General features: G+C 33.6%; 1 protein-coding gene across 1 annotated transcript; it reads right to left on the bottom strand.

The window, feature by feature from the left end:
* Positions 1-1,369: 1,369 nt before the first annotated feature.
* Positions 1,370-6,736, bottom strand: LOC145598274 (AT-hook motif nuclear-localized protein 1-like). The gene is made up of 5 exons (XM_081654604.1): positions 5,634-6,736; positions 4,132-4,199; positions 3,301-3,432; positions 2,335-2,496; positions 1,370-1,926 (listed from the first exon to the last, which is right to left on the bottom strand). Exons 1-5 carry the CDS (start codon positions 6,031-6,033, stop codon positions 1,693-1,695), a joined length of 996 nt encoding a protein of 331 aa, XP_081510730.1. The 5' UTR covers positions 6,034-6,736; the 3' UTR covers positions 1,370-1,692.
* Positions 6,737-19,511: the final 12,775 nt, after the last annotated feature.

Raw genomic sequence — 19,511 nt, 5'->3', positions numbered from 1 at the left:
ATATTTATAACTTTATAAGTATAGTATCTTACAAGAGAAATATGAATTTCATAGTCAACTAAGAACAGAGTTTTGGTTTTCTTAAAAAAAATAAAAAAAAATAAAAAAATAAAAAAAATTATAATAATAATAATAAATAAATAAATAAATAAAGAACGGAGTTTTGGTGATTTAATTAATATTAATTTTCGGATTGGATCAAAACTACTACCTCCGTTACATATTATTTGCAACGATTAGATATTTTTCCTCTCTACTTTATGTCAAATCGTTGCAAATAATATGTAACGGAGGTAATACATAACTCTTGATTGGATTTGAAGAAAAATTGGTTTGTATAGACTCAAAATCCAAAGATCGAATTTAATTTTATTTTGGATCATACTTGATTAGTTGAGCAAAACACAAATTAAAAATTAACCTTTCACTCCTAGCAAGTAGCTACCAGGCCTACCACTAATGATTTACTGCCATGCAAGATGCAACTAGTCAAGGTGATGACTGATTAGTTATCAGTTACCGCATTCTCAAAGTGGAGTTATCACTAAGGATTTTATATCACCAGTTAACAAGTCATTATTCAGATTTCACCTAAACGCCAATTTAATACTTGAAAGTTGGAATCTTGATGATAATGGTACACTTTGGAAGTTTGGATAATATACATAAACAATGGTTTTGGTCCTTTTGGAGCTATGAAAGTTACATAATTAATAATTTATAATTCCACCGTTTATTCACTTGTACAATTATACCTTGTACAATTATATCATATTGACCTTTAACATACAGGGTAATTGCCACTTAGACACTATTCACACTCATATTCACTTTGGTCATTAGTGTTATTTATTAGATACAGGGTAAAAGCATATTCTTGTTAGATCTTATTAAATACGAAGTACATCTCAATATAAGTGTCAAAATATACAGAGTAACATTTTATAATTTTCACTGACTACAGTGATGATATTAAGGGTCGATGACAAACACACACAACTTAACTAGATTACTGGAACAACTAAGGGTCTGTTCTCTTTAGCTTAATTTCAGATTTTCAGTACAGCTCCAATTAGTTCAGTTCAGTTCCTAATTTCCTTCTTTCATAAACAATTCATTTCAACTCTATTCAATTCAATTCAATTCAGTTAAGTTCAGCTCCAATCAGTTCAGTAAATCAGAACAGGCCCTAAGAAAATACAGAACTACAATAATGACATGTAAACATAAACGAAGTGCTCAGTATTAATATCAAACAGAATTTTTGAGTACAAAAGAGTCGTTGAGATTTGCCATCAAACGCCCATGTGATAAATCACTTCAATTGACTTTCCAAAAGATTAGTTTTAAGAGAATGATAATACACTAATGAAGACCAATAACCATTTTGCTCAGAATTTTGATGTCGTATGAACACAAGTTTATTCTACATAAATAAACACCTGTAGAAAATACCTATCTATTAAGTTAAGCTAAGACTAAAATTCCTACATAATCAAGGATTAACAAACCACTGTCGTGAATAAGCACTTGACCCGTGCAAGTGTGAATATCACACAAGGTTATACAAGATGTGACAAACAGAAGAGATGTATTTCATGGGCAGTCACAATAATTTATATATGGCCAGTAGTAATTAGTAGCATCTCTTGTTGCCAATCATCTAGGTTTCCAGTTCTTGGTTTCTAAGTTTTAACCATCGTGCATAGATTCATTGTGATCAGCTGAGCCATTCCTATTGTCTCCTTGGTAAGACGAGTAGGTGGTACCTGAAGTGTGGTACCCTTGGCCCCCGTAATTGTCCTGCATTCCTGTATTTGAAAAGTTTACGGTAGAAGCTGGTGGACCGCTGATTATGTACTCTGATTTTTGTTTCTTTGGCTTCTGTTCGTGCTGGTTTCCAGCTAAGAAACTTCCTACCACAATCTGAAAGCAACAGAAAATTAATTGTAGAAACTGCTGGTTAGTAGTGGCCCAACTAATGTTAGGATCCTCAAGAGGAGACAAAAAAGAAAAGAACAGGAGATAATATAAAAGTGGATCATAGTAGAACGAATGTGGATCGGATGGTAAAATTTTCAGGTGATAGTGATGATTATGGAAATAATAATATTGGATTGTGGTAGTCTAAGCTTGGTTTGCATTATAGAATAACATCATTTGGCATTACCAGGCTGAATTACAAAAATTCACATTTCCGAACTTTATTTTGGTGTTGATCACAAATAACCTCTACTCTCTCATATGTATGTCTATTATATTGGCAATGCTGCTGAAGCAACAAATGTGATATAGAAAAAGTATATTCTTCATATGAAGGAAGATGGAAAATACCTGCACAGGACTAGCAGCAACGAGCAAACCAGCAACACCACCACCTACAACACGACCATCGGGGCTTGCCAATGAAACACTCATCCCTCCTGATCTGTTCCTTATCCCACCACTCTCAGAAGGCATGAACGAGCCAGTTAAAGAAAGTATCTCAAAACGGCCCTGTTGAGATACAAAAGGTAACAAAAAGTGCTCAAGAGCTAGCCCAGGAGTATAAAGTTCCAGCATATAATAAAGTTGACATGCTGAGACCCTTTGGAATATCAATTTATATACTTCACAGTAAATTTAGGATAACAATAGTCCATAAAGTAATCAAGCAATTAATTTGCATCATCAATTGATTGCTTAGTACAGTGGATTATTATCTGCTATGAGGAAAAAGTGTATAGCAGAAATAGTATAAGATTTTATCATTTAAGGTTATAAAAATTTTAAAAGAATGTTGCGAGTTTTTCTTAATAGCAGATAGTGATCCGCTGTACAAGACATGAACTAGAAGAACATGAATTAAATTCAGAAAGGACAAAACATGAACTAGGAGAAAGAACATTAAGAATGACCCTTAAGAAAGAACATTAATTTTTGGCTTTGAAAGGAGTGAGGCTTGTGACAGAGATTTTTGGCTAGCAACACTTTTGAGTTTTAATAAATATTTTAAATTTTTTTAACAAGCCGAAGTTCAGAAGAGAACAGTTGGCATAATATCATGACCAGAAAGGTTCATTTTGTTGAGGTGAGCAAATGTTTTTAGGCAAAGTCGCTGAACAAAACATTTTGCAAATCAGAAAGAAAAAGAGTGAGAGATCACTACAAGTTGTTTACATACAATAAAATATGCATTGTAAAAGTGATTTGGGAAAAGCTTCAAAAGTAGCATGTGACATTAGATGTTGCCAGATCATTGAAAAGGAAATAGTAGAATCTCTTTGCATAAATTACAGTTATGGATATAAGATGTAGCACCTCATATGTCAATGTACCACCAGAAGAGTCAGGCTGCCGAAGTGTTACACTGGAAATTACGCCAATTGCAGATAAAATACATATAGCTCGAGGACCTTGCTGAGAAAATGATATAACCTTCATAGTAACATCCTGAAACAATCAGAGACGTATAGTGTTAGTAACACAGATAAGTGACATAAAAAATGGTGCACACAGTTTCACATAGAGCTTGTTCAAACTTTACAAATTTTGTAACAATCCAGGTAAATGAGAATTTACACAAGCCAAAATAGAGCTTGTTCAAACTTTGCAAAGCCTGCACTATCTACATGATGCTGAAGTAGAAAGTGTTTTTTCAGGTAGGTCACAAGTAAGCATTGTTGTAGAAGTGGTACTTAAACACTTCAAAAAGGTATATGTAGTTTAAGCCTTAACAAAACTTATCAGCACAATGCATCATTACCTCCAACCACCACCACCTTAGCCACAGAAAACTAAAAAAATGATTCATATGCCTTATATCATTCTTTTCATGCTTCCTAGTGATCCTTAAGGACCACAACATAAAGAATATTTGATAATTAACCAGAGAAAGGAGCTAGGTGCACCCTCATCACACTTTGACAAGTGTCAACTCGTCTCTTTCCTCTTTTAATAAAAAGATGTGGACACTTGTCAAACAGTAAAGCTGGGGTTGCAACAAACTTCAGATAATTTAGTTTTGTGCTAATCAATTAAGATTTGCACTCTGGCAGTGAGGCTGCTAAGCCAGATCAAATGGATAAAGCGCGACTACAAAATAAAGCATTACAGCATTACAGCATTATAGCATGATCTTCTATTACTCACCTCACCAGCATTGACTGTAATGATATGAGGTGTGAAATTAGCACCAACTGAGCAAGATACCCATTCACCTGCAACCAAAACACATTTACTTTCATTACCAAATGAGACTACGGAAAAATATTTAAAACCTTAAGCACATCTCAAAGGAAACAGGGCAACCAGCACATATCAATTAGCCTAGATGCTCTTCAGTCAGCTATCACACTTTATAAGCATTCACCTTTTTATCCCAAAAAAAAAGACGGTGTCAACACTACTTAGCCATAGCCTCCTTACTGCCATTAATAAAACCAAAATGAAGGGAAAAAAAAAAAGGCTTATTGTACCTCTCGAAATGAACAATCAGTCCAACCCACAAGACCCGTACATCTAATGGTTACAAATTAACTTACAATGAACATTTTGTAAATTGTAAGCATGTGGATCCTTTCATCACTAATATATATTCGTTCAACCAGTATCCAAAGTCCGTCACATCATACCAAGTGTACCAATTGAGCAAAGAACAGGATAACTTAGATACCTATAGCCAAAGGCGACGTGGGGCTAAACAACAGCCTAAGGCATACGGAAACACACAACAGCAAGCAACAAAAAGAAATGCACAAACAGTATATTCACCACCCCTTTCATACCGTCATACCAAGTGGCAAAGGCAAAGGCAAAGCGAAGATAAGACACCCAATAAAGGTCATACATACCGATAAACTAAGCTAAATATCCAGAAAGAAACCATTCAAAAATCTGAAAACAACCTCTGCTAACCCCCCCCCCCCCCCCCCCCTTCTTTATAAATCAACCATCTGTGCATAGACAGGTCACCTGACTAAGTTTAGGTTTTATGCAGAATCAGCAAACTTATACTTTATCAAACCAATCATTGCAAGTAACCTTCCACAACACCTCTTTTTATTCTCCTCCAACATTAAAGTTCTCACCCACATACACACGTCCTACAATCTGATTTATATCTTCTGGAAGATTCCAAACCTAGGACAACTAACCACCCTCAGTCCACTAAAAGGTCACTAACGTTTTCTTTCCGATTGACCCATTTACACCCACCACCCCCCTTAAAGATCTTATTTAGGGTGCATATATACAGAGGTCCCACTTCAATTCCCACCCAATAACATAACCCATCTCAAAAATTTCATAAAAACCCTTATCAAACCCACAAAACCGGAATTTGATACATCGATTTCAAGAGTTAGCGACTCTCACACCGTGATTAACCTGTTATAAAATCGGCCTATCAGGGTCAACCAAACATTTTCTCGCAAAAATCCATGGTACCACATGTACTAATCCTACCACAAAAATTCAGATCTAATAAATCATAACCTCCCCCACAAAATATCAAAACCTCCAGCTCAAAAAGTCAGAAACACTACTCACTCTATCACATGCATAACTATAAACCCATCCAAATAAAACAAAATTAACTTCAAAAATAAAAAATAAACTTATTAACATCAACGGTTTATCTAACTCATACATACCACTGTTTTCAGACTCAAACTTAGGCTGAGCTGCTTGTGTGGGCTGGTGTTGCTTGACATTAACCGAGGCGGCTTTCGCCTTCGGCGCTTTGCTCACCGGTCGCTTCTCGGCTGAGAAATCGATAACGTTGGCGGCAGCCGAGGCCGGGGCTGAAGTTGATATGGGTTTCGCTGAAAGAGCAACTGTTACAGCACCATCAGGACCATACTTTCTTGGTCTTCCTCTTTTCTTCTTCGACCCCGGATGCACCTCCGTCAGCGCCACCGGAGACGGCGATGATCCGGCGACCGGAGTATCGCTTGAGTTATTTTCAATTCTAGGAGCTATTTGATAGTCTGTTGGAGCATCTGACCCCACTACTGTTACTCCACTATTACTTCCTCCTTCCTTTGCTTCCATTTCATTTACTAATTGTTTTTACTGAAAATTAATTTTGAAAAAATGAATTTGAAGAAATTATTTATTTCCTTTTTTAAGAACTACCCTTTTTTTTTTTTTTTTTTTTGAATTTTTCAGCAAAATAAAAATAAAACCCAGCTAAAAAATTAAAAATGGAAAAGGAAAAAGGTGGGTTGTAAATTGTTTGATTTGAGTAGAAGCTAAGCTTGTTTAGTGATTAAAAAATGGATTTATGGAAATAAAACATGGGTTTAATTTCCACCATTAAAGAGTGAAGAAGCAAGGTCTGAAAGAAGCTGAGTGTATTTATATTTTTATTTTCCAGAAAATTTTTGGAAAATAATTTTGGGTATTTTGAAGAAGGGGAAGAAGAAATATTTGGGAATTTTTGGTATGATGAAATAATTAGGTCTAATTTTGGTTGAGGTAAACTGGGTTTTATTGGTGAGAGATTAAAAGACATTGTTTTAAAAAAAAAATATTGTCGGAATTGTGATTATTAATTAATAAAATAAATAAAAGGAAATATATTAATTATTGCATATTGATCATTATAAATATATAAATAAATATTATATTAATTTGGCATAAAATAAAGAAAGAGATATGCGTTTTAGTTAAGGAAATGGGTTGGTGTCCGGAAATAAAAATAAAATAATTTTGGTAAAGTTAAATTAGGTTGCCAACGCAAAAGGACATTTCTTGAGAGATAAGGATAAATAAAAAGCAGATCCACAAGAAAGAACTTTAAATAGTAGTAATTGATTATGACAAAAATCAATTACTGATTTTATAATAATAAATTGTTATTAATTAAAAATTCATGTATATGGTCTAAGAAAAAAAAAATGTATATGATACTCTGTATCTTAATTCCAATAATCTTATACTATGTAGAAGATATTGTTAGAAAATAATTGTCTTATTATATTTGTAAATATTTATAATTAAAAATCTCATAAAAGAATTGATAAGATGAATTATTATTTAATTTCATTTTAATAACTCTTCTTCTTGTAAGAAAATAGGTAATATTCTTGTATTTCTACAAATACCCTATATTGGTCATGGAAAAATGCTTACTAAGTTACTACGTATGAATTAAAGACTCAACAACTTAAATTACGTATCTTATATAGTTATATTGGCCTGGTCATGAAGATTATTAATTTTCTCATACATTATTTCAAAAAAAAAAAAAAAGAAAAAAAAAAAACTCATATATACATGTAATATAACTTTTATAGCATACTAAAAAGAGCATTTCAAAGATTTTTTTTACAAGTTAGCATTTTAGCAATACAAGTTACAACCTATGGATAAATTATATTACGTACATGTATGCACTACTCTACATACCAAGCTTCAATTATTAGTGTACAAGATGAAAAAGTACAATTTTTTTTTTTTTTTCTGAGGGAAAGATGAAAAAGTACATTACCTAAGTCATTTGAGATTTTTTACACACACATGTATAAGATTGTACTTATAAACTACTTACAATATGTATATTTATAGTCGTTTATTTTAATTCTACTATATATAAGATGGAAAATAATCTTAAATTTTCAAATAATATGAAAAAAAAAAAATAAAAAACACCCAATTAATCTTGGACATATTATGTAATTGAACAGTACGAGTATAAAAATTTATGAGAGTTTTATTTATATTGGCAACATATCGTACCATATTTCTAATGAATACATGATTAAAAAAAAAAAAATACACACACGATAATATACTCAATCCCTTCCAAAAACAAAATACTTAACCCTTTCAAATTACTACCTCCGTTTATTATTAAGTGCAACTTTGGGCTTGACACGGAAACCAATGCAAAAGTTGATAATAGTGATTAATGTATTTTAGGGGTATGTAATTAAGTTGGATATTTATTCTACTATCACATCTCATAAGTTAAAAATTTGTGTATATCAAGTATTTATATTATTCGTGGACCGAAATTAGTAAGTTACGGAATTAAAAAAAAAAAATTGAGCAGAATTATATGAAGCCACTGAGCTTAACAATTAAATTAACTCGATCTTGTCACAAAAAAATAATAATAATAATAAAATTAAAATTAACTCAAACAAAATCATGAAAGGTTTTTTTTTTTACAAATTCAAGTATATATCGATTTTTAAAAATAAAATAAAAGAAAAAGGAACAAAATGTATTCATTTGACTTATTTTCTATACGTTTTTCTATCTATAAAGGAATTGTTTGTTGGTAAAACATTTTGTTTGAAATAATCTGGAAAAAATAAATAAATTTTGCTTCAACTTATCTGAAATTAATTTTGTTTGTGAATTATTTGAACTTATTTTATACTTCATTAATCAACATAAATTGAGTTACATAAGAAGTATATCATAAAATAATAGGTGATAGCTAGGTAAATGATGGCATATGCGAAGTATCAAATAAAATTTATAGTTCCACCAATACAGATTGTAACTAATATTATAAAATGAATATTATCATTTAAAAAGGCAAAAGGATGAAGAATTTGATTGTGACTTTGTTTGAGCAATTTCCATAGTCGCATGCAGGGGCTTGCTTGTAATTTCTCAAAATATAACAAACTTGCTAATCATTGGATTCCTTGTAAAGTTGTAATACGAAGTATACTCGTATTAGTTTGTGTTGTATTAGCTAGCCAAGTGCCAAAGCAAACTAGCTCTAGGGCTGTACCTAAGCTAATTGGTTTGTAATATGTAAATTGAATATAATAAATATGGATTACAATTTATGAGTCACGTAAATTTCAAGCGACTTGCTAAGATGCTAACCATAGGAAGATATATTGTACTCCGTAGCTAGAAAACTGATGTTGCCTGAAAATATATAATTTGCATAAAAAAATTAAGAAAAAAATTAAAAAAAATTAAAAAAAAAAAAAAAAAAAGCTACTTGTACATAATGCATGATTTGTGCACCCGGGTACCATGCGCATGGTGCACCCGATTAAACAAAAAAGAGGCAGAACCGCGGAACGAACTTTATGTGTTTGAAAAAGAACATGTTTATTTTTAACAAAGAACTTATTTCAAAAAAAAAAAAAATAGAGAACATAAAAACATTACAAAAAGAACATGATAAAACTTTATTAAAATTTCATTAAAAATTACACATTAACGGAAAAAATCTTTACCAAATATATCATTTTCCCAAAAATAGTTTTTTCTCTCTAAAAATTAATTTTCCATAATAACTAAAATTTTCTCTCTCTAAAATTATTTTCAACTAAAAATAATTCATGATTTCATTTTCAAATTAAATTTCAAAATAACATATATAAAAAGAACATAAGTTAAAGAACGACGTATGTTAAAGAACTCATTACCTCAAAGAACATACGAGCCAAACTCAAAAAACATATTTTGTATTAATCAACATATGTTAAAGAACATAAGTATAGATGAACATAATATCAAATATATATAGGTATGTTCTTTGTCAAACATAAGTATATTCTTTGCCATACACGGTATGTTCTTTGTCAAATAACAGTATGTTCTTTCCGCTATTCGGATATACCATGCGCATGGTGCATTCAGGTGTACAACACTATTTTCAACTCGTACAAGATTAATATATTCTTTTTCGTATACTTTTAAAAAGAATATTAAAAAGACAAGGATATTTTTTTTCCCCTTGTCTTGAGTGAGAAATTTCCAGAGAAATGGTTGAAAATTTTGAAATAATGAGACGCTATGATAATTTTTTTTTCATAAATATCAAAAAGTGAAGATTTTTGTTTTTCTCTGGGTCATTAAAGTATGAAGATGTTGAAAAAACAAACAAAAATAGCTCCAAAAAAATTCTGAAGGGCCACTCATCAGCCACTTTATTTATAAAACATTGACTAAAAGCATCCAAATACATGTACATATAACACAATATTTATTTCAAAATGATGGAGAAATAGAGAATCTAAAAAAGCAGGCCAAAAATAAAATGATTTTACTAAAATATATTTAAAAAATTTAAAAATTAAAAAATAAATAAATAAATAAACCTTTTTTTAAAATTAAATTTGGGTTGGGAAACAAACAAGTTTATTTAGATAAGAACCGGCTAATTTTAAATAATTATTTATCTGTATTTTCAAAGTAGGGCGGCAAATTCAATGCAGTGTAGTGCAAATTCTTCCCCATAATTATCAACTCAGAATTTTATATTTTATAAATCCCAAGTATTGAGATAAAATGGTTGTCCCATATATAGAAATAAGCAAAATGGTTTAGTGGAAAGGAACTTTTTATTTAAAAATTGCTAAGTTTATTTTAAAAATAAGTGATAGAATTTCAAGTTGCTCAATTTAATATTCATCACCCATTGAATTAATGAAATTAGGTAAGTTGTAGAAGAAAAGATTTGTTTAACAATAATACTTAATTATAACTCCCAAAATAAATGCTTAGCATTAACAAAATGCTCAAAGATGAGTGGTTAAACAAAATCAAATTTAATTAGGGAGCACTAATCAAAAGTTTACTCTTATTCATTGGATTATCTCATTACATAGTCAAATTGTGAAAAGTACTTTCGTGGTTTTTACTTTTTAGACTCAAGCTGCACTTCACTATAGTGATGCATGCATTCTTGTGTTTACCATACTCTAAAAAGAACCTCAACATGTATTGTGTATGTTACTATGGTGACATGGTGTTGTGCTTACAGATGCAAACAAGTTCATCCGAGTTGAATGATTTTTTTTTTCTCACTTGTGCAATTTTTATTTAAGGATGATTTGTGCTTAAGCATGGCATTAGATTTCTTCTTTGAAAAGGGTGCGTTCTCTTCACCTTATTTTCACTTATTTCAGGTGTAATAAGTTCAGATAAGTTCAGTTCAGGAAAAATAAGTTATGTTAAGTGTTATCAAACTACAAATTACAACTAAGGGCCTGTTCTCATATGATTATTTTCAGTCCAGTTCAGCTCTAATAAGTTAAGTTCAGTTCATTTCAGTCAATGAGAATAGACCCTAAAATAAGTTTGAATAAGGTTTAATAACTTTAGATGAGCTCAGGTTAGTCCAAATAAGAAAAAATAAGTTCAGATAAGTGAAAACTAGGTGAATATAACACACCTAACTCTTTAAGCGCGCATGTTTAATTTATAAATAGTCTTTTAAAAATAATATCAATGTAAGATTGTATGTGTACGTTTCTCTATATGCAAGCTTTGTCGATTATCTTTAGGAAAAATACACTTTAATAATCCCAACTATGGGCGATTTACCTACAATAATCCTAACTATTAGGTCAGTTTTCCTCCAGCTACAGTCCCAAACCGGTCAACAAAAGTCAACAACCTACTATTGTAGGTAGTTTGACACGTGTTAGCGTGTGAGTGGTTCAAAAAAAATTAAAAAAAAAAACAAACAAACAAAAAAGAAAACCAAATAAAAAATTCTGGCAGCCACCATTCCAGCCCTAACCACCACCTCCACCTCCTGCCGCAACCCTAAAACACCACCTTCTCCAGCCACCCAAGCCGGGAACGACTCCCACGACCAGCCGCACCCTTAAAACCGGCCAAAACACCTAACCCTTGCCCGTGAAACCACCAGCAGCCCCAAATTGCACCAAAATAACCAAGATAAATGCTTGAGAAAGTCTCCCAAATTCGTCTGAAATCGGAGCCTTTTGATGGAAACCGCCATCAACCCTTTGCCGAACCTATTAGAGCACTCACATTAGTGAGCAAAAAAAAATTGTTCATTCTCTCTCTAGCCACTTTAACTCTTCCCAACCAATTTGCTCATGAGCATTTTTGGTGAGGAAATTTTATCCCACTAGTGATCAAAAAATAATTGAATTGCTCATGAGCATATTTTATTTTGCTCATTGATGTTGTAACATTTCTATCAATTTTGGATGAATGCTGGGGTCCACGAGATTATTGTTCATCATGAAATTTGCTCATCCTATGAGCAAATTCTGAAATGCTCATGAGCATTTTTTCATTTTCCTCATTGATGTAGTACCAATTCTACCAAATTTGCTCACCATTTTTGCTCATGAGCAAAAAAATGCTCACTGATGTGAGTGCTCTTAGCTGGAGAAAGGTGGTGTTTCAGGATGGGTGTTCGCGGGTGTTCGTCAGAATTCGGTGGGTATTCGTGGGTGATGTTCGTGAGAATTCGGTAGGTATTCGTGGGTGTTCGTGAGAATTCGGTGGTTGTTCATCGGTGTTCGTCAGCGTAGGTGTTTGTCAGCGGAGGAGAGAGACAGAGGCACGAGAAGGAGAGAGAAGGGAGTCTCATGGGTGGTTGCGAACAACAGTGTGGGGCTGCGCTGCTGCGGTTGGTCGTAGGGGGTAGGTGAATGGTCGAGGCAATGGTGGAGGGGCCGGAGCCGCGGTGTTGGGCTAAGAAAAAGGGTTGAGCCGCCATGGCCTAGGGTTTCATGGTGGGTGTAAGGTGGCTGAAGGGAAGAGAGGCTAGCTGGGATGACTTTTGATTTTTTTTCTTTTTATTTTTTTTATATCAAGCCAATCATGTGTTGACATGTGGCATTTTTTTTCAAAAAAAAAAAGATTTTACCCTTTTAGCAGGTAACTGGTTTTTGGGACTGCTGGAGGAAAACTCACCTAATAGTTAGGATTATTAGAAAATAAACGTTAGTTGGGATTATTGTAGGTAAATCACCCATAGTTGAGATTATTAAAGTCTATTTTTCCTTAACTATATATCATCCCACAAGAAATTTCTCACCCAAGACAAGAAAAAAAATAGTTAATGAATGTTTTTCTCCATGACCAATATTTCATGCATTCATTACTTCATTAGCTACAAGAATTACAATACAATACGATATAAACCCTCCATACCCAATATTTCATGCTTTCATTAGCTACAACCTACATACATACGAGAATTTGTACTCCATGTATTGTAAATATATTCATTTTTCTGTCAAATGTAATAAAATTCATTTCTTTGAAAATATATTAAGCGTTATGATTTACTTAAGTACGATCGAGTAGCTGTTAAGTTATTACTTCGACTTTTTTTCTTCAAACGAATAATATATGGAATTGAAGAACTTACAAATGAACTACTTTAACTACTTTCTCTGTTTTTTATTACTTGACCTACTTCTTTTAGGCACAAATATTAAGAAAAAACTACAAAGAAAACTAAAAGACCATATTGTCCTTTCCCACTACCTCCCCCTGCTCACTGACGCCAAAGTTCCAAACCCCCTACCCTTCTCCATCACTGTCACCCACCTCACCACTACAACCACCTGCAACTCTACAACCTCCACCACAAATACAACCCCTTCACCACCGGCTAACCCTTGTCTGATCTCTCCTCTACGGCTACAACCAACCCCCTCAAACCATTTTACATCACCAAATTCGACCACCACATAAATATCGTCAACAACAATCACCGGCTAACGACGACGAGACCAACTGTCATCACATCAAAACTAATACTCCAATATAACATCATAATTTTACCACCTTCTTCAATCCCCTTGACCACCGTCCATAGTCTCATACCACACCGCCGAATTAAATACCCACACTCCACCAACCACCGTCCCTAAGCATATTTTTCAGAATTTGAGAGCTTGGTGGTCGAATTTGGGTGTTTCAGATCTACTATTGTAGGCCAAATTCGACCACCATAGCCTCGATTTTGGTGAATATTAAGTATCGCATACATGAGCAATTTTACAGAAATTGCAAAATTGAAGCTTGAATTTGGTTGTGGGTATTGTAGATCGTGCGTTTGGTAAACTTGGAGTACTTTGATAGTGGTGAAAACGGTTTAAATGTATCGCCGCATGTAAGTGTCCCACATTGGTTGAAGAAGAGAGAGTTAAATACTTTATAAGGCTAAGGGGCTACTCCCATCATTGCCATATGGTTTTGCGATGGAACCTCCTTAGACTTGTGAAGTGAACTCTCTCTCTTGGTTTGCGGGTGTGGCTCGGGCCCGCGTTTAATATGGTATCAGAGCCAAGCCCACGGTTTGGGACCTTTAATGACTTGAGTATATTGCCAGGTCCACGGTTTGGGACCTCTAATGGCTTGAGTATATTGTTAGCCTAAGTTTGGGACCTTTAATGACATTAAGTATTCTAGGCCAAATTGAATTGGATCAAGTGATTCTTGAGTTAAAGGGACCTTACATGTGAGGGGGAGTATTGAAGTATATCCCACCTTGTAACACATGTAAGAGTCCCACATTGATTAAAGACGAGAGAGCTAAACACTTTATAAGGCTAAGGGGCTACTCCTCCTATCGCCATATGGTTTTGAGGTGGAACCTCTTTAGTCGTATAAACACTAGACGAAAAAAGCATTTGGCCACCGGTTCAAAACCCCCTTATGCCACCAGTTTTGAACCGGTGGTCATTTGGGGGGTGGCAATAATATATTTAAAAGCCACCGGTTCAAAACCGGTGGCAATAAATATTTTTGCCACCGGTTAACCGGTGGCAATATTAATTGGCGCTTTTTTTTTGGGTATTTATTAGTTTTGCCACCGGTTAACCGGTGGCAATATGATGTATAACATATTTATTTTTTTTCACTTGAACTATAGTCAGAGTTATGAGTTCATATTTTTGGTTTGCTTATTTCACTTGAAATATGAGTAACTCAACATCAAAATCAACTGAACTTGTAAATGAAATATATAATCAGAAATAAATTTATCATTAAATTGTTATTGTACAATAACCAAAAAAAATAAAAAAAATTTACAACATCAATATAAAAAAAAATTACAACATCAATATCTTCTTGATTCTTCTATGTGGAGTCATAAACTAGTACCTGCATAATTAAAAACACCAAAATTAATTAAACTTACAATATGGATGCGAAAAGAAGAAGAAAAAAAAAAACAGAAAACATGAACTTCAAAATAAAAAAGAAAACCCAGAAAAAATAATGAAAATTAATCAGACCTACCCACCTAAACACCTACAACCACCCACGACTTTACCACCTACAACCACCCACCACCCACGACTTTACCACCATACCCACCACCCACTTAACCCAAACCCTCACCGAACCCCACCAAACCCAGATCTACCCACCTAAACACCGAACCCACACTCCAACCCACCCACCTAAAACCCTCAATACGTAACACCACCACCAACACCACCGAATCGACACTCCAACCCACCCACCTAAAACCCTCAACACGTAACACCACCACCAACACCACCGAACCGACAATCAAACCAACCTAAAACCATCCAAAAATTAAATAAAAAAATCAAAAACAAAAATAAAAACATTAAAACGTACCTTAAAAGTAAAAAAGCTTCGAAATTCCCTCGAACTTGGTTTAATAGTCAAATTCGACTATGAAAACGCTAGATCTAGCATTTTCATGGTCGAATTTGACCTTGAAAACCATCACCACAAATGAAAGAGCATGACAAAGGAGGGATGTTGTTGTTGATGTTTGAGGGGAAAGAAGAGGAGGGTGACGAGAGAGAAGGAGAGAAGGAGATGAGAGATCGCATGAGAGGAGAGAGAAGGTGGAGAGAGAAAGAGACAGGAGAGAGGAGGAGATGAGAGAGAAAGAGACAGGAGAGAGGAGGAGATGGAGATCGCATGAGAGGAGAGAGAAGGTGGAGAGGGGAGAGTGAAGGAGAGAGGCTGAGGGAGAGGAAAGTGTTAGGGTTAGGGGTTTACAAAGGGGGGGGCGTTGTTTATTTTTTTTTTAACTAAGCCACCGGTTTGAACCGGCAGGGAATTAATATTTTCCCCACCGGTTTGGTCTAAACCGGTGGCAATACTAATCCTTCAACATCCCGCCCATTTTCCCCTTAATTTTTGCCACCGGTTTTCGAAACCAATGGCCATTGAGCGGTGTCTTTTTGCTTTTTTCTACTAGTGAAAGTGGACAGTTGTGTCGAGTGTGGCCCAGGCCTGCGTTTAACATGGTGTCAGAGCCAGGCCCACGGTTTGGGACCATTAATGGCTTGAGTATATTGCCAGGCCCATGGTTTGGAACCTTTAATGGCATTAAGTATTCTGGGCGAAGTTAAATTGGATCAAGTGATCCTTGAGTAAAGGGACCTTACATGTGAGGGGGAGTGTTGAAGTGTATCACCACATGTAAATATCCCACGTTGGTTGAAGAAGAGAGGCTTAAACACTTTATAAGGCTAAGGGGCTACTCCTCCTATAGCCATATGGTTTTGGGATGGAACCTCCTTAGACTTGTGAAGTGAACTCTCTTTCTTGGTTTGCGGGTGCGGCCCAGGTCCGCGTTTAACACGGTTGGAGGTGATGAGAGAAAATGTGGTGGGAGAAGGGTGGAGGCCATTGTCAGTGAAGAGGAGAGAAAGGGTGGTGATGATGTTTAAAAAAAAAAGTGAGGTGTTGGATGTAGTGGCTGCCATGGTTGAAGTGGAGGAAAGAGGGAGGATGTGGTGGTGGCTGGTAAACAATTATCCATGGGGTTGACTGAGGTGAGGAAGAGGGAAAGAATAAAGGGTATAGTGTAGTGTTATATTGAAATAGATATGAGGGTAAATAAGTAAAAGTGTATTGTTATATTTGCCATAAAAAGAAACAGGTCAAGTAAAAAGAAACTTCCTAAAAAGGAATACAAGTCAAGTAATAAAGAACAGAGGAAGTAGTTTGTTTTGCCCAATCTCGATCACGTAGATGATGATTTAGGGTTGATCTCACGTGAGGAATGAACTAATTAATAAATCAGTAGCTAGTATAATCATATATAAGATGATATAATATATGTAACCTAATATATACATTATACGTACACACAAAAATATATTTTAAACAAATTAAAAGACAATTAGGGCGATTATTTATCACATCTAATTCATTATCAATCCTCATTCAATCTTAGTAAATTAAATCATAATGCTCAACATGAAACATGCAACTTATCCCCCATGCATATTTTTTCATACTTAAAAATCATAAGATCCAACATTTGAGACTAGTGAGAGCTAACATTAAGCATTGCACCCTAAATTAAAACTCTCAAATCCTAAGAATCAACTTTTCTTTGTTTTCAAGGAGAATATCATGGCCTTATTTGGAATCTTCATAATCTACAAAATTGTACCAAACTTTTGTTGAACTCATGACATCAGTCTTCAAAAAACCAAATCTGTATTATTTTTAATCAAGCAATGATAATAAACATGTTCCTAAGTCCAAATAATTGAGAGCTTTTAAAATCCAATTAGTAACATCATTGCTAGACATGAATTTGTTCAATTTGACTTGTTTAATAAACGAGACTGCAATTTTGATTAAATTACTTATTTTATAGACTATGAGCGAGCATTTTTGCAAACGGTATTACTATAGCCAAAGTTCAAGGGAAAACTTTTGTATACACCCGGTTTTCAGTAATTTACTGTACATCGGTTACACTTTTGTCAGATTTAGTGTCACTTTTGTCAAATTTATCAATAAAGCATAAATAACTCTTACATATGTCACGGTAACTTTTGTGCGTTTTAGTGTAACTTTTGCACATTTTATTGTCACTTTATAACGGATGTTCAGTAATTTACTGAACATCCGTTTTATTTAAAAGTTTGTGAAGTTCAAGATCAATTCATCGGCTTAATACAGTAATATAAAAATATACCATCCATTTGATCTCTTCTTTTATTTCAATATTGTAACTTTAATTTTTTAAAATATATATTAATTCTAATAATCTTATTATAGAGAAATGTTTATATACATTGTATACCCAAAAAAAAAATAAAAAACGTAATAATAAAAAAAAATACTATGTATTCTATATGCAATTTTTTCCTTCAGAATTTACCCTATATTATCCGTAAATTAACTTCGGTTACCGGTGACTAATATTTATTTCATTCAATATATACTGAGATATAGATATTGACCACCTATATGGCTATATGAATACGGAGTAGTGGAGTACGGAGTATATCATAGCATACAAGACACATTGAATATGATTCTCTGTATTACTGTATACAATCAACCCAATCTTCTGAAGATTAAAATTTATATCCAAGTTTATATTACTTGTATATCATATCTTTTTTTTCTTTTTTTTTTTTTTTTTTTTTGAAGGAAAGAATGTATATCATACGGAGTATCAAATAAACAATACTAGATGAAGCCCGTGCGATGCACGGTTTGTTTGATTTTTTTTTTTTTTTTTTTTTTTGTATTTATTAGCTAAAATTTGTTATATATTTAGATAAAGTTCCTAATATTAGCTAATGTTTCAAAAAAAAAAAGTTGCTAATATTAAAAGATAATATTTAATATTTAGTTATTTTAAACTTAAAAATCTCATTCGCCAATTTTACTTACGTGGCATTTGAATTATTTAATTCTAAAAGAAATTAATAATCTCTTATTTAATTGGCTATTACTAAGATTTATAATCCTACATGGCGCGCTAAGAAAATTAGATCCTGCGTGGCTCTCTAAAAACTCGGGAAAAAACTCCCCTTTATATATATATATATATTAGATTCTCTTTGTGATTTTCTAAGGTTAACATTTTGATCAAATACGCATGATGTTGAGATACAATTTTATCATTAATTTATCTAATTATATATTAGTACAATTATATGAAATTGATTTTATGAAAGTATACATTATGTCGAATGTAACAATGTATTGAGCAATAGCAATTTTTATATATTAGTAAATTAATCAAGTCAAAATCATTTTGTGTGAAAAAAGTCAAAGTGTAACACTTAAAAACAAACAGAGAGAGTAATTTATAGACAATCATAATTTTCTAATGAAAAGATAGATAATGTAATGTTTGATTGGGAAATAATTAGAATGGAGATGGAGATCACCCCACACACACACACACACCCCAAAATAATAAATAAAATAATAATAATAAATAAATAATAAATAATAATAATAATAATAATAATAATACAATTTAGGGTTGGGCGATTAGGGTTGGGTAGTTTTAGGGTTGATCACCGGCTTCCACGTCAAGTTTCCGGCTTCTTCTCCGGCGAAGTGTTAGGTCTCAGGCAAAGGGCGTTTTCTGGGTTCTTAGCAGCAATTTTCCGTCGACATTCAGGCAGTTTCGGGGCTATTTTCTGAGAGGTTGCGCGAGCATTTCAGCGGTTTTCTGGCAGCATCTACAAGCTTGGTCTACTCTGTTTTTAGTCGTGATTTTGGGTGCGTTTTTTGATCGATTTTGGTGCAATGATCAGGCGGCTTTTGGGTCTGTTTTGAGGGATGTTTTCGGGCTAGTTTCAGGCTGTTTTTCAGGTGACATTCTGATCGATTTCAAGTTGTTTCTGCTCTGTTTTCCATCGTGTTTTTGGGTCTGTTTTAGTCGTGTTTTTGGAGCGTTTTTGGGTGCGGCTTTGGGTCAGTTTTGAGGGCTGTTTGCGGGCTGTTTGAGGGCTGTTTTCAGGCTGGTTTCCTAGCAAATTTCTGTTCGTTTTTAGGGCATACTTCAGGTTCGT

This window comes from Chenopodium album, chromosome 20 (assembly GCF_948465745.1).
Source record: "Chenopodium album chromosome 20, dcCheAlbu1.1, whole genome shotgun sequence".
NCBI lineage: Eukaryota > Viridiplantae > Streptophyta > Magnoliopsida > Caryophyllales > Amaranthaceae > Chenopodium > Chenopodium album.
This window is presented reverse-complemented; position numbering and strand designations above follow the sequence as displayed.